This window comes from Schistocerca serialis, chromosome 10 (assembly GCF_023864345.2).
Source record: "Schistocerca serialis cubense isolate TAMUIC-IGC-003099 chromosome 10, iqSchSeri2.2, whole genome shotgun sequence".
NCBI classification, from domain to species: domain Eukaryota; kingdom Metazoa; phylum Arthropoda; class Insecta; order Orthoptera; family Acrididae; genus Schistocerca; species Schistocerca serialis.
The window spans coordinates 167,523,142-167,536,673 of NC_064647.1; the positions used below are offsets into that span (position 1 = coordinate 167,523,142).

General features: G+C 36.2%; 1 protein-coding gene across 5 annotated transcripts in view; it reads right to left on the reverse strand.

Moving 5' to 3' along the window:
• Window positions 1-13,532, reverse strand: part of LOC126425291 (zinc finger protein 501-like) — a 438,372-nt gene that overhangs the window by 362,334 nt on the left and 62,506 nt on the right. For all 5 annotated transcript variants that reach the window (XM_050088262.1, XM_050088264.1, XM_050088263.1 and 2 more), the window contains exon 4: window positions 7,252-7,320. In XM_050088262.1, coding sequence (XP_049944219.1) covers window positions 7,252-7,320 — 69 coding nt within the window. The remainder of the gene's footprint in view (window positions 1-7,251; window positions 7,321-13,532) is intronic.

Below are 13,532 nucleotides of genomic sequence, written 5' to 3' on the forward strand. Positions count from 1 at the left end.
CCTAGAAGTTTTGAAGCTGGTTAGAGGTTGCAAAGAATGTCAACGTGGAAAACCAGACGTGGGGAGGAGTAAAGGTTATTTGCAATCCACAAGGGAGTTCCAGCCATTACAGAAATTGTTTATTGATTATGTAGGACCCCTCGCGCGAACTAAGGATGGTAACAGGTTCATCCTTGTAGTAGTGGATGCCTTTACTCGGTTTGTTTGGCTGATTCCAAGTCAAAGTACCACTGCTCAGATGAATATTCAGCATTTGGTATCTATTTTTACCACATTTGGCCCACCACGAAGGTTAGTAAGTGATAATACCCCTGCATTTTGTTCCAGTCAATTCCATAGGTTTTGCTTTTCACAAGGTATTCGACATTAAAGGGGGGAGATTGATGTGTTCACATTGAGGTAATAGAATCTATCTCCTCTGGTTCAAAGACTATGTAAGCTACCCAATATCGATTTTGTCTCGCGCTGGCTGGGTATATAGTGCATTTCCGAGGCAAGCAAGGAGGCAGACAGAACTGAGAGACCAGGAGGCGCAACTGTCGTGCGCTGCAGCTGGAGCACAGTGTGCGAGAGAGGTAAGTGATGGCTGGACTGCCTTGGTGTTAACACCCAACGCTGATCTGCTCTCCGGCCCTCAGGCGTTGGTTATGGGGCTTCGTTTCCATCTGCTGGAGTTTCAGTCTTACCGATAATCTTTCTCGTGAGTATCATTTCAATGACAACTGTGCTTATCGCAAAAATTGAAGAATTGCACAGGCTCGTTCATTGTATAAAAACTTTCTCAGTTCAGATTCAGATTATGATACTGGTGCTGCTCATTACTTGTCATTAATTAATATTCGACTAAGCCGGAACATGCTAATTGGTTGCAAAAGAGGCATTTTGGTTTTCGTATGTGTATATCAGTGAATGTCCTTTACATTAGTTAAAGAGAGATGTGTAATTGTTAAGGTTTTTTACTTGTAATTAAGTTGCGGGCTTATTTTCTTAATTGTATGGCCACTATTTTATTGTGTTTTATTTGCATGTTAAAGACTGTAACGTATTTATAAGGTCGTGGGTAGAAATGTTTCTAATAGCAGATTTCTGTGTGTTCTAGAAGGCTTTCTTGTTCTGGTTTCAATGTTTATGTACCTTGGCCCGGAGGAGTACGCGGATCGTGTGGGTCCGCTCGGAGAGCAAGAAGGGCACGCGTCCAGAGCAGGACTGTAAAATTCTAAATTGTATTTTCTTCCTGTAATTTAGCACTCTTATTGAGATATAATTGTCGAAGTAGCTTATGCTTAAATTAATATGTGGTAATTAAGCTTGCAGAAATTTTGCTTTGTTCAAGGTTTGCTAAGATAATGTTGAATGTTCAATAATTTTATTAATTGGGTAAATATTTTTTTTAATGCAATTATGCTTGTGTCTTTTTAATGTTGAGTTTTTTAGTATATTTTATTTAAGGGAAAGGTAAACTTTAGCCTGGTTGTGAGGCGAGTTTCTTTCTGAGTTCACGTCAAAAGCCTTTGCTTAAATTTTTGGTGTTACTGAAATGGTTTAAAGAGAACTTGACAGTGATCGTATTTATTTCAAAATTTGTTTGCTAAAGGCTAAAGAGTGTAATGAATGTAAATTGTACAGTATATTTTTTGAGTACCAAGGAATGTGAACATGTGCTGAGGAACTACACTATAATAAAATTTATTATATGTGCAAACTTGGGCCTTGTCCTTCCTTGATCAAAAGAGAGATCCTGTTCTAAAGCTTTTAAGTCACCGCTACAATAGATAACAAGTTCACTCATGCACATAACAGATTTACACAAACTGCCAACAGATTAGGCCATACGAACATTACAGTAAAAGATTCCACTAACCAATTAAATGGTAAGATGGACAGACAGATACTACAATATACTTAGACAAAAGCATGGTACCAGATTGTGATGGTCATGTAAATTTAGTGAAAGAAACAGTAGATGGTAATACTGAACATGCTTATCTACTATATTTGATCTACACAATAATAGTTACTTCAACTTCAACTATGTCAGACTTGAGTTGAGTTTACAATCAGGTAATTTAGTTTTTGCACACCAGATAGGTATTCTCAAGATAAGAAAATATTATTGTACACAGTGTATATTTAATGTTGTGAGGATAGCAGTGAACCACGCTGGTCTGCAGGCTGTTGGCCTGGGAGTGTGGCTGGTACTCCCGTAGCATGCATTTGCGTAGCCAACATACAATTAGTGACGAAACATAATTTCAGATTTGTGACAATCTTTAATGCAGCCTTACCTAGTGGCCAAAATTCACTACAAAATTTTTGATAAAGGAAGTTTCTTACGAAACTTTTCACAACATATTGGAACCTGCAAGGAAGTAACATTCTGGGTGCATTGTAATTAGAAAATAAAACAGTGTTTCTCTAACATTTTGGGGATTGAGAGACAAACACCTATTTATGCTTAGTCATAGTGGAGAAAATGTGGCAGTAATTAATTAATACAGCAGCATGCTGATGGCAGACTGTTTCTTTGTGTGTCCTAGTCAAGGGGTGGCATTAGAAATAGTGTTATATAATGTCAATTAATATTGAGATTCAAATGTAGTCTTAGCATAAAATATTATAATGGTCAATGAAAGAATTTTATTTTAAATTACCCTAAAAAGAGTTGTATGTATTACAGATTTGAAGAGGTGGCAACTACAAGAGGAATTGTTCATATTTATGAGGTCAGTCAATGTTTTATGCCTGCGTAAGGGAACTAGAGGTATCCCCCATGACTGGGTAAGCCTATTTTGGTAGACACTTATGCTTCATAGGGGCTATCAGGGCAAGTAACATTGTTGTTAGTTGTATAGTTAAATAAAAAAATGAAAAGCATAAAACTCCTAGATCTCTCCACTACAAGAGCCATGTTTGAGTAAAACAATGCCCATACGCAAACAGTGTTCAAATTTTGATAAGCCTTTATGAACCAGAAATGGATTACATAAAAAAACCTGTTGGATTGGATAATATTTAGAGAAATTTTATGTATATCTACAAGTTTTGTACATTAATAAAGTAAATTTTATGTGGAAGTTTTAACATATAACCACATCTAGGAGGATTTTCTGTAGAGGGGTACTTGTGGTTTGGTTAAGTTTTTGGAGAGGAAAATAATTTTTATGTATTGTTGAAATATTGATTAATATGGTTATTTGATTTTGAAAGAGAAATTAAAATCTCAAAGTTAATGAATAATAAATGGTGATACAAAAAATTAAATGTATAAAATAAATTACTGTAGTTCAAAAGAAAAATGCCTTTTGCACGCTGCACATTAAGGATTTTTTTTAAATTTATTTATTTATATGGTGCACCCAGATATGTTTCACCATAGTTACAAGGTACCTTCAGTGGGTGTACTGTCTTTTGACACAAAAATATGCACTTTAACTTATCAGTAGCAGAAACAATGAACATCATAGAACAAACCCTGAAATATAACAGCCAACTACCAGATGAACAACTCACAGAAATACACAAATTTCTGAACTGATAAGTGAACAGAACTACCTTTAGTTTAATAGTGAATACTATTTACAAGAAGATAGACTACCAATGGCATCCCCAGCGTCAGGTGCCCTACCCAACACTTTCACAAACCACCTAGAAAACCTGATTTTTAAAAACATATTCACAAAGAGTTACAACACACTTTATTGGATTAGATGCACAGGTGATATCCATCATCTAATTGATTAACCTCCACAAAAATTTATCAGTTGCTTGCAGATATAAGCACAGTACATACAAAGATAAGATTAACAATGGAAAAAGAACATGACAACCAAATAAACGTCTTAGGATAACCATAAAAAAGAAAACAATCAGCAAAGCTTTGAAATTCACCATAAACCTGCAAGAATGGACACTATCATGTGTTAGACTTCAAATCACCCATACTCACAGAAGCAATCAATATTCAGATACATGCTTTGTAGACTTAATACAGTACAACTCAGCATAGAAAACTACCAGTAAGAACTAGACATCATCTCACAAACAGCAACAAACAGTGGGTGCAGTAGTATCTAGTAACAAAATTAAACAAAAAAATCAAACACCATAAACAGTCAATAAATATGACAAACATTCAGCCAAAAAACAAGAGCACAACAAAATACCACACAAACAAGCATACGCAGCAACAGAACAACAATGACACAAAGAATACAGGAAAACAGGAAAGAAGGTTCAAGATGGTACATGATGACCTACAAGCACAAACACACAGATTCAATAACAAACATATTCAAAAGACAAGGCATAAACATAGCATATAAAACAGACAGCTCAATCCAAATGTATATTCCAAAAATAACAAAAGATACTGACATCTACCAGAAAATAGGAATATCCTAATTACAATGCAACATGTGATGGAAGATAAGTAGGACAAACCAGCAGAACATTTGACACACGGTACAAAGAACCTATCTGAGCATGGAAATATGGGACAGGACATTCAACTTTTGAAGAACATTTAAGAGAAAATACCCTCAAACCTGCTACAAAAGTGAAAGAAATGAAAATAGTCAGAATAAATATTGAAAGACAGCTCCTAACCTTATAGGAAAATTATCACATACACAAAACAAAGGCTGAAAGGAATATACGACTAAATGACCAAATGAACATGATTCACAATTCACTGTTTACACTGATTAATCATATAATAGACAATAATCCCAACAGATGATCACAAATCTCATTTCTCTCCCAAGAATATACATGTTTGTGAAAAAAATACAAACAATAAAGTGTACACACACACACACACACACACACACACACACACACACACACACACACAGAACTTACATTAGCACACATATGGTAATAATGATTTAGCTGCTGATATGTAATTATTTTTCTGTTTTATTATAAAACACTCCTGTTGATAGCCTAGTCGCTGATGAACACTCGCCAACAAGGACAACATACTGGGTTCTATTATTTAAGATTTTTTGAGCCACTCACATATCTGTGAACTTATTCCATATACTCGTAACTTTGTTAACAGCCTACAAATGGGGCACCGTGTCAAATGCTTTCTGGAAATTGAAATATGAAATCTGCCTGATGCCCTTCATCCATTGTTTGCAGTTTATCATGTGGGGAAAGAGCAAGCTGAGTTTCGAAGAAGCGATGCTTTCTGAAACCATGCTGATATGTGGACATAAGCTTCTTAGTCTCAACAAAGTTTATTATATTGAACTGAGAATATGTTCAAGGATTCTGCAGAAAATCGAAACTAGGAATATTGGTCTGCAACTCTGTTGGTCCCTTACCCTTCTTATACAGGGTGGTCCATCTCAAGTTTTGGATGGGATTATCTCAAAAACTATACATCGGGTAAAAGTAGTGGGTAACACAAGTTTGTAACCTCAGAGGGTGACATCAAATGACACTACACGTGACCCCCAGCCCCCGCCCCCTTGCCTTGGGTGAGGTGGGACGGGGGAGGGGGGGGGGGGGGGGTGTTCTTTTAAATCTTAAATGTAAACACCCATTTCTTACTGCAGATTAGGATTCTCCATAAAAAAAGCAACCAAGTTTCGTCTGAAACATTTTTTTAAACTATTGACAGATGGCGCTGAAATCGAGAAAAAAGTGAAATTGAGGAAGAACTCTGATTTATTTACAATTATCTGAGAAAGATGCATCAAATCGATACAAAATGTGCACCAATTTTTTCGTTATGCTAAATTAAGCTATTTTTGTACAAAATGTACTGTATCCTACTTTAAGCGTTACCCAGAAACAACAATGTGGTCGTAGTAGAATGGTGTTTGCATGGTGTGCTTCATTAGTGAGTCCCCTTGCCTCTCACAATTTGGGGTGCTTAATTAATGAAATTAGCCACAAAGAAATTGTTTAAAATTATCCTTATTTGCTTCAATGCATATAGTAAATTGTCTGCGAAAGTTGTCCACAGTTTTGAGTAGCACATCCCATGGTATAGCTGCACATGCTCTTTGAATATGTTGCTCCATATAGTTTTGGGTTGTGGGCTGTCCTTCATAAACAATATTTTTTAAATAATCCCACAAGAAAAAATCAGAAGATGTTAGGTCTGGTGAACGTGGAGGCCACTGAATTGGTCCGCTGCATCCTATGCATCGACCAGGGTACCGTAAATTTAAAACATTCCGCACATTCCTTTTCCGAAATGAACTCAAGTGTCGTTGAAATTCAAACGCCCGCATTAAAGTAATATCATTCCATTTCACTGCTTTAATTTCAAAGTTCAGTTAAAGTATTCATAGCTGGCTACAATATTTAGAATACACAAGCACAAATTAAGAGTGCGAGTTTTGTTACCATATTTTAGCTTACCTGTGACTGCAGCTCAGCTTGGTACACACTAAATTTTACTATTGTTAATTGTTCAAAATCATTTAATTCAAGTTCAAAGTTAAAACTCTTATTTCTAAATTTCGTAGATTCAAGTAGCTCTTGAGATGATTGTTGAGGTAGCCCAAGACTAACCTTATTTTATTTAATTTCGTAGTGCTTCAGAAGCAAAGTTCACTATTAATTGCAGTCACTAAATTAACTTTCAATTTTCCAGTTTTTTTAATTATTTTGCTAAATTAAGTCAGTGTAGCAAAATTTATTACATCTGACAAACATTCAATTTTCACACAACACGTGTAAACCTTCAGTTGCCACACTTTTAGTGCTAATTATATGTGCATTAACCTTTCTTTTTCAGTTATTATAGTAGTTGTCCACAGGACTGGCGACCGTAATTTTCCCCAAATCTCAAATATCTAATTAATGCCAGTTAATTATTAACGTAACGACCACACATTTACTTTCTTTATCAACTTTACCCTTTTTCAATTAATTTCCACCAATTTCATTTGCATTTTTCCTTTCATTTAGATGTAATCCTTCCTCCCTCTTTACCGATAGATTAACTTCGGTGACGATTGCTTTTTCCAAATTTCCATTAGGTACATGCGGTTTAATTTTTCACTGTCATTAAGGTCGATAAGTGAGGGGGAGGTTACAAGTTCAACAGAAGGAAGGTGGATTAAGGCTTGACATTTTTTCAACAGGATATTACGATGGAACACAGGACAAGGACAAGGAAGGATATCAAATGCACCCTTACAGAGAAAGTGCCTTGGTGTTCTCATGTTTTGCACAGTGCCTTGCGGAGCATATGTTTGGATGTGAAGACAGATGAATTTTAGTACTTACCGGAGGTTCTTGTTTAACAGATATGTACTCTATCTCTTGCTTAGGAAATGTGTGTGGTTCAGCCTCCACCTGAAACAAAGGAAATGAGTTAAGTACAAATGACATCCACATTACAAGAAGCACATATAAAAGCAGTCTACATAACACAAATGAATATATTGTGACAATTGAAAGTTTTTGCTACAGCAGAACTCAAATCCACATATCTCGAACTTTGTGATTGGGTGATTTTATTTTATTTATTTACTTACACGTCAAGTTCCGTAGGACCAAATTGAGGAGCAAATCTCCAAGGTCATGGAACATGTCACTACATGAACATACAACATAAAAGTAATAACAGATAAAAATAAATGTTCATGAACCTGAAAAAAGTCAGTCCATAAGTTTAAGTAAACGCTATCAGCAATACAATAAGAATCAGCTTAATTTTTCAAGGAACTCCTCGACAGAATAGAATGAGTGACACATGAGGAAACTCTTCAGTTTCAATTTGAAAGCGCGTGGATTACTGCTAAGATTTTTGAATTCGAGTGGCAGTTTATTGAAAATGGATGCAGCAGTATACTGCACACCTTTTTGCACAAGAGTTAAGGAAGTCCGATCCAAATGGAGGTTTGATTTCTGCTGTGTATTAACCAAGTGAAAGCTGCTTATTCTTGGGAATAAACTAATATTGGTAACAAGAAACGACAATAAGGAATATACATATTGAGAGGCCAATGTCAAAATACCCAGACTTGTGAACAGAGATCGACAAGAGGTTCGTGAACTCACACCACTTATTGCCCAAACCGCCCATTTCTAAGCCTAAAATATCCTTCTAGAATGGGAAGAGTTACCCCAAAACATAATACCATATGACATAAGTGAATGAAAATAAGCAAAGTAGACTAATTTACATGTTGAAGTATCACTCACTTTTGATACCATTCGAATAGTGAAAATGGCAGTATTAAGTCTTTGAACAAGATCCTGAACGTGGGCTTTACACGACAGCTTACTATGTATCTGAACACCCAGAAATTTGAACTGTTCAGTTTCACTACTCATATGCCCATTCTGTGAGATAAAAACGTCAGGTTTTGTTGAATTGTGTGTTAGAAACTGTAAAAACTGAGTCTTACTGTGATTTAACGTTAGTTTATTTTCTACAAGCCATGAAGTGAGATCATGTACTGCACTACTTGAAACTGAGTAAATTTTGCACACATCCTTTACTACCAAGCTAGTGTCATCAGCAAACAGAAATATTTTAGAGTTACCCATAATACTAGAGGGCATATCATTTATATAAATAAGGAACAGGAGCGGCCCCAACACTGATCCCTGGGGCACCTCCCACTTGATAGTACCCCACTCAGATCCCACATCACAGCCGTTGTCGACATTGTGAATAATGACCTTTTGCTGCCTGTTGCTAAAGTGAGAGGTAAACCAATTGTGAGCTACTCCCCTTATTCCGTAATGGTCCAACTTCTGGAGCAATATTGTGAGATCAACTCAGTCAAATGCCTTTGTTAAATCAAAAAATACACCAAGCATTCGAAACGTTTTGTTTAGCCCATCCAGTACCTCACACAGAAAAGAGAATATAGCATTTTCAGTTGTCAAATGACTTCTAAAGCCAAACTGTACATTTGATAGCAAATCGTGTGATATAAAATGATCAATTAACCTTACATACACAACCTTTTTGATAACTTTTGCAAACACTGATGGCATAGAAATAGGTCTAAAATTATCTACATTATCCCTTTCTCCCTTTTTATAAAGCGGATTTACTACTGAGTACTTTAATTGCTCAGGAAATTGACCATTCCTAAAAGAAAAATTACAAATATGGCTAAATACAGGGCTAACATGTGCAGCACAGCACCATGACCTATTCTAATCTGCTGTGTTTTAATAACTTAATCAAAACAGCACATTTGCAGTCTGATGAAAAATAGGGGATGAATGTACAAAACTGCAGCTTACATACGACATCATCGTAAAGATTCCATCTGAGGGTTGTACAGTTCACAACTGGAATGCCACTTGGGCAAAATTGTCACGAGCACTGAGGCAATCATTGCACCGACACACCACGTGGAACATATCTGCTTGGTAAAACACCCTGTCTTGCTGGGTGAAGAAATCCATAACTGCCTGCTGCACTCTGTCACCCGACAGGAATTGTCATCCTTTCGAGGTTTTCTTATGGATTTGAATACACAATTATTGCACAGGGAGAGATCAGGACTATAGGGTGGATTCCCAAGTGTCCCCCACTCGAGTCGACGTAACCTCTGTGCACCTCGATCCCGTTTGCACACATTAGGTAACAACATCCCCACAGATCACTTTTTCGTATTTATCGCACATGTGTCAGAAAGATACGAATGCCACACTAATCACCTGCCTATACGTCAGTGGTTATATAACCACAATGAAGATGTGCAATGTCACATGTATACTGCAGCAACGCCTTCAAATAGAAACGTTTTGACTGCCCCTTTTGTGCCCAAATGGACAGTTTTACAGATAAATGACCTTGGTGGGGAGCACAGCAGACAAATATCTGTATTTTACAATCATTTTTCCTCTGTTTTAACTAGTAGCATTGGGGCACCTCCACTGTTAGATCCATGGGTGCAGTTGATGACTCAGATTCGCTATGTCCACACATTTTAGAAGTTTTTGATTCAGTAGGTACATTTTCATGGATCCATAGCTACAGGTGTGATACTCATAACACAGAATGTTACCCTGCAGGAAGAATCACTTACAGGCACTGAATTTTATCTATCTTGTACTCAGGGGCATGTACTAGACTTAGCACTGCTCACATTATACATCAACAGTTTAACGGATAGAATTGAATTGAATTTTATTTGATCCTGTAAGATTACATTGTGTACAGTAAATGCACGTGTAATATAGGACATGTCAAAGTATTAAAATTCTTTATCAATTATTTTTCTACACCTTTAGCTTACATTTTTACATCACTGATAATGAGTAACAATATATACAAACTTAATGGCATAAGTATTCTGCAACACTGTAAAACTCTTTTTCAATGAGATGGTCTTTAAGTTTCTTTGTAAATTCATTGTGAAGTACACTATCTTGCAGGGTTTTGGGCAGACTTCTTAGTTGTCTGATACCAGAGTACTGGGGTCCTTTTTCTAGCATTGCCAGTCGGTGGGGTATGCTCCGTACTTCATTCTTCTTTCTTGTATTGTGGGTGTGTACACTAGCATTTGTAATCCAGTCCTCACTACCTTTTGTGATGTACATTATTGTTTTGTATATATATAATGATGAAAAAGTTAAGATACCTAAATTCTTGAAACAGTTTCTGCATGTTTCAGAGGTCTTTCTTCTTAAAATGGTCCTAATTGCTTTTTTTTGTAATGTGAACACTCGTTTTGTCTCTTGTTTGTTTGAGTTTCCCCACACCGTCACTCCATACTGTAAGTATGGTTCGAAAAGTCCATGATATACACTGTACACAGAAGGTTCTTGTCTGAATACTGTGATAGCTGCATCATTAAGAATATGACAGAGCTCAGTTTCTTACAGACATTATTAATATGTTTTTTCCATTTCAGTTCATTATCCACAAGAATACCTAAGAATCTAGCAGATTCTACTTCTTCCAGCCTTGTTCCGTCAACCTCTAAATCCATGTCTACAGCCTTTTCCTTGTTTTTAAACACTGCATACATAGTCTTTTTTAGATTTATAACCAGTTCATTTTCCAACAGCCATTGAGCTGTGACATTTGCAGATATGTATGCTCTTCTCTCAAGCTGTTCCATATTTTGGTCACTATTTAGTATTGTCATGTCATCAGCATACAATATTTTCTTTTCTTCCTCCTCAACACCTATATCATTAACAAATACATTAAATAACAATGGCCCCATTACCGAACCCTGCGGCACTCCATATTTGATGGATTTGGTTTCTGATTGGTACGAGTTTCCTAATGATACATACTGCTTGCGGTTGCACAAGTATGATTTTATCCATTCACCTGGTTGCCCCCGAATGCCATAGTTGCTTAATTTTTGTATCAGCATTTCATGGTCAATGGTGTCAAATGCCTTTGAAAGATCCAGAAACATTGCAGAGACAACCTTTTTCTCATCTAAGGACTGTAAAATGTATTCTGTTAGACTGACAATTGCTGATTCTGTAGATTTACCCTTTCTGAAACCATGTTGTGAGGTCATGAGAATGTTATGTTTGTCCAAATAGTTAACTAATCTGGTATACATAAGCATTTCTAGGATTTTTGAGAAACCTGATATCAGTGAAACTGGTCTGTAGTTGTTGGGATCATCTTTACACCCTTTCTTGTACACTGGCACTACCTTCGTTATCTTCAGTTTTTCTGGAAAAATTGCATCTCTGAAAGAACAGTTTGCTATGTTCAGCAGTGGTGTTATTATCTCCTCACATACCAGCTTTATTACATGATTTGATATTTCATCATCACCAGCTGATTTCTTGGACTTCAGTTTCTGTATAGTTTTCCGCAATTCATCTTCCGTGACTGGTCTTAAGAACATAGTACTGCATGATCTTTTTGGTATCTTAATACCCTTCTGTTTTTGACTATTTCTTTCCAATTTTAGGTTTTCTACTACACTGATATAGTTATTATTCAGTATGTTTGCTATTTCCATACCATCTGTGACCACTGTGTTGTCTACTTCAATTGACCTAATACCTTCTTCTTTGTTTGACCCATCTTTTTCCTTTCTTTCAGCATTGATTGCATTCCAAGCTGCCTTTGCCTTGTTTTTTGAGTTCGCTATAGTGGTGTCAATTGCTCTTGCTTTCGCTTCTCTTATTGTTTTTCTATACTTCTTTTTTAACATTTTATAGTTTTCAGCTTCACCCATCCGTCTCACATCCTGAAGCTTCCTTCGCTGTTCTAGTATTTCACTCGTAATCCACTGTGTTGGATCTTGATGCCTTTCTTGTCTCTTTACTTTGGGAAATGCTACATTAAAATGGTACTTAATTGTTGAAATAAATGCATCATATTTTTCATTTACACTCTGGGCCTGTAGGGTTTCATTCCAGGTTTCCTTACTTAACATTGTTCTAAAGATGTTGATATTTTGTTCACTGATGATCCTAATTTCTTTGGTTGTTTGTTTTGGTTCTGATACTGTGTCATTACTTCTGCAAAAGCTGATTAGTTGTCCATGATGATCAGATATTTCTGTCTGAACTACATGTGTCTCATAGTTACACATATTAGTAATTATGTTATCAATAATTGTCTCACTTTGTGCAGTCACTCTTGTTGGTGCAGTTATTGTCACTTTCATGTTATGCTGTATTAACAATTCTTCAAAATCCTGTCTTATTTTTGTGTCTTTTCCCATGTCAATGTTGAAGTCTCCACATATAATAAGATTTCTCTTCATATTCATTCTCAATAAGCTAGCAACTTTTTTTAGAAAGATGCTAATATTGCCACATGGTGACCTGTACACACAAAACACTCTAAAATCCTCTGCCACTATACCAGTAACTTCAAAGTCTTTTTCTCTAGCTATGGGAAATGTAGCAGCTTCACTGTTTACACTCTTTGATAGAGTACCTGTTTTAATATATATACAAACGCCACCACCCTTATATTTAGATCTGCAGAAGTAACTAGCTAGTTTGTAGTCCTTTACTGCCACATTATGTATTTTACTTTCAGTTAGTCCATGTTCACTTATGCATAATATGTCTGGTCTTACTTCACTCAGGAGTACTTCTGCTTCTAATTTTTTGTTACCAAAGTATTGAATATTTTGATGAAGTACTGTTATGTAATTTTTCTTTTGTTGGTTTACATGTTGTGAGCTGTATTCTGGGGCAAATTCTTTAGTGTCGTCTTTTTTTGTATGGTGCTTATATTTTTCTTTTCCAGCTGGAGTGTATACGATTTTTCATCCCCTTCAGGCCATATTAGTTTCCCTTGCATCTAATGATTTTGCAGACATCTGCAAACATTCTGCTGAACGTTACAGACCCCAGTCTATTTAAATGCAAGCCATCCTTCGCTAGTGAGTTTTTACATAGGAATTTGTTTGGGTCTATAAAAATTGCCCCAAGACGATCACATTGTTCTTTAAGAGCACAGTTTATTTTGGCGATATATTTTTCACTCACCGACCTTCTGTTTATGATTCCGCTAAGTATCAGACGAGATCCTGCATACATATTTCTTGCAGTACGAATCATGTTTCTTGTTTCGCTTGCCATTTCTTCCTCACTGCTGC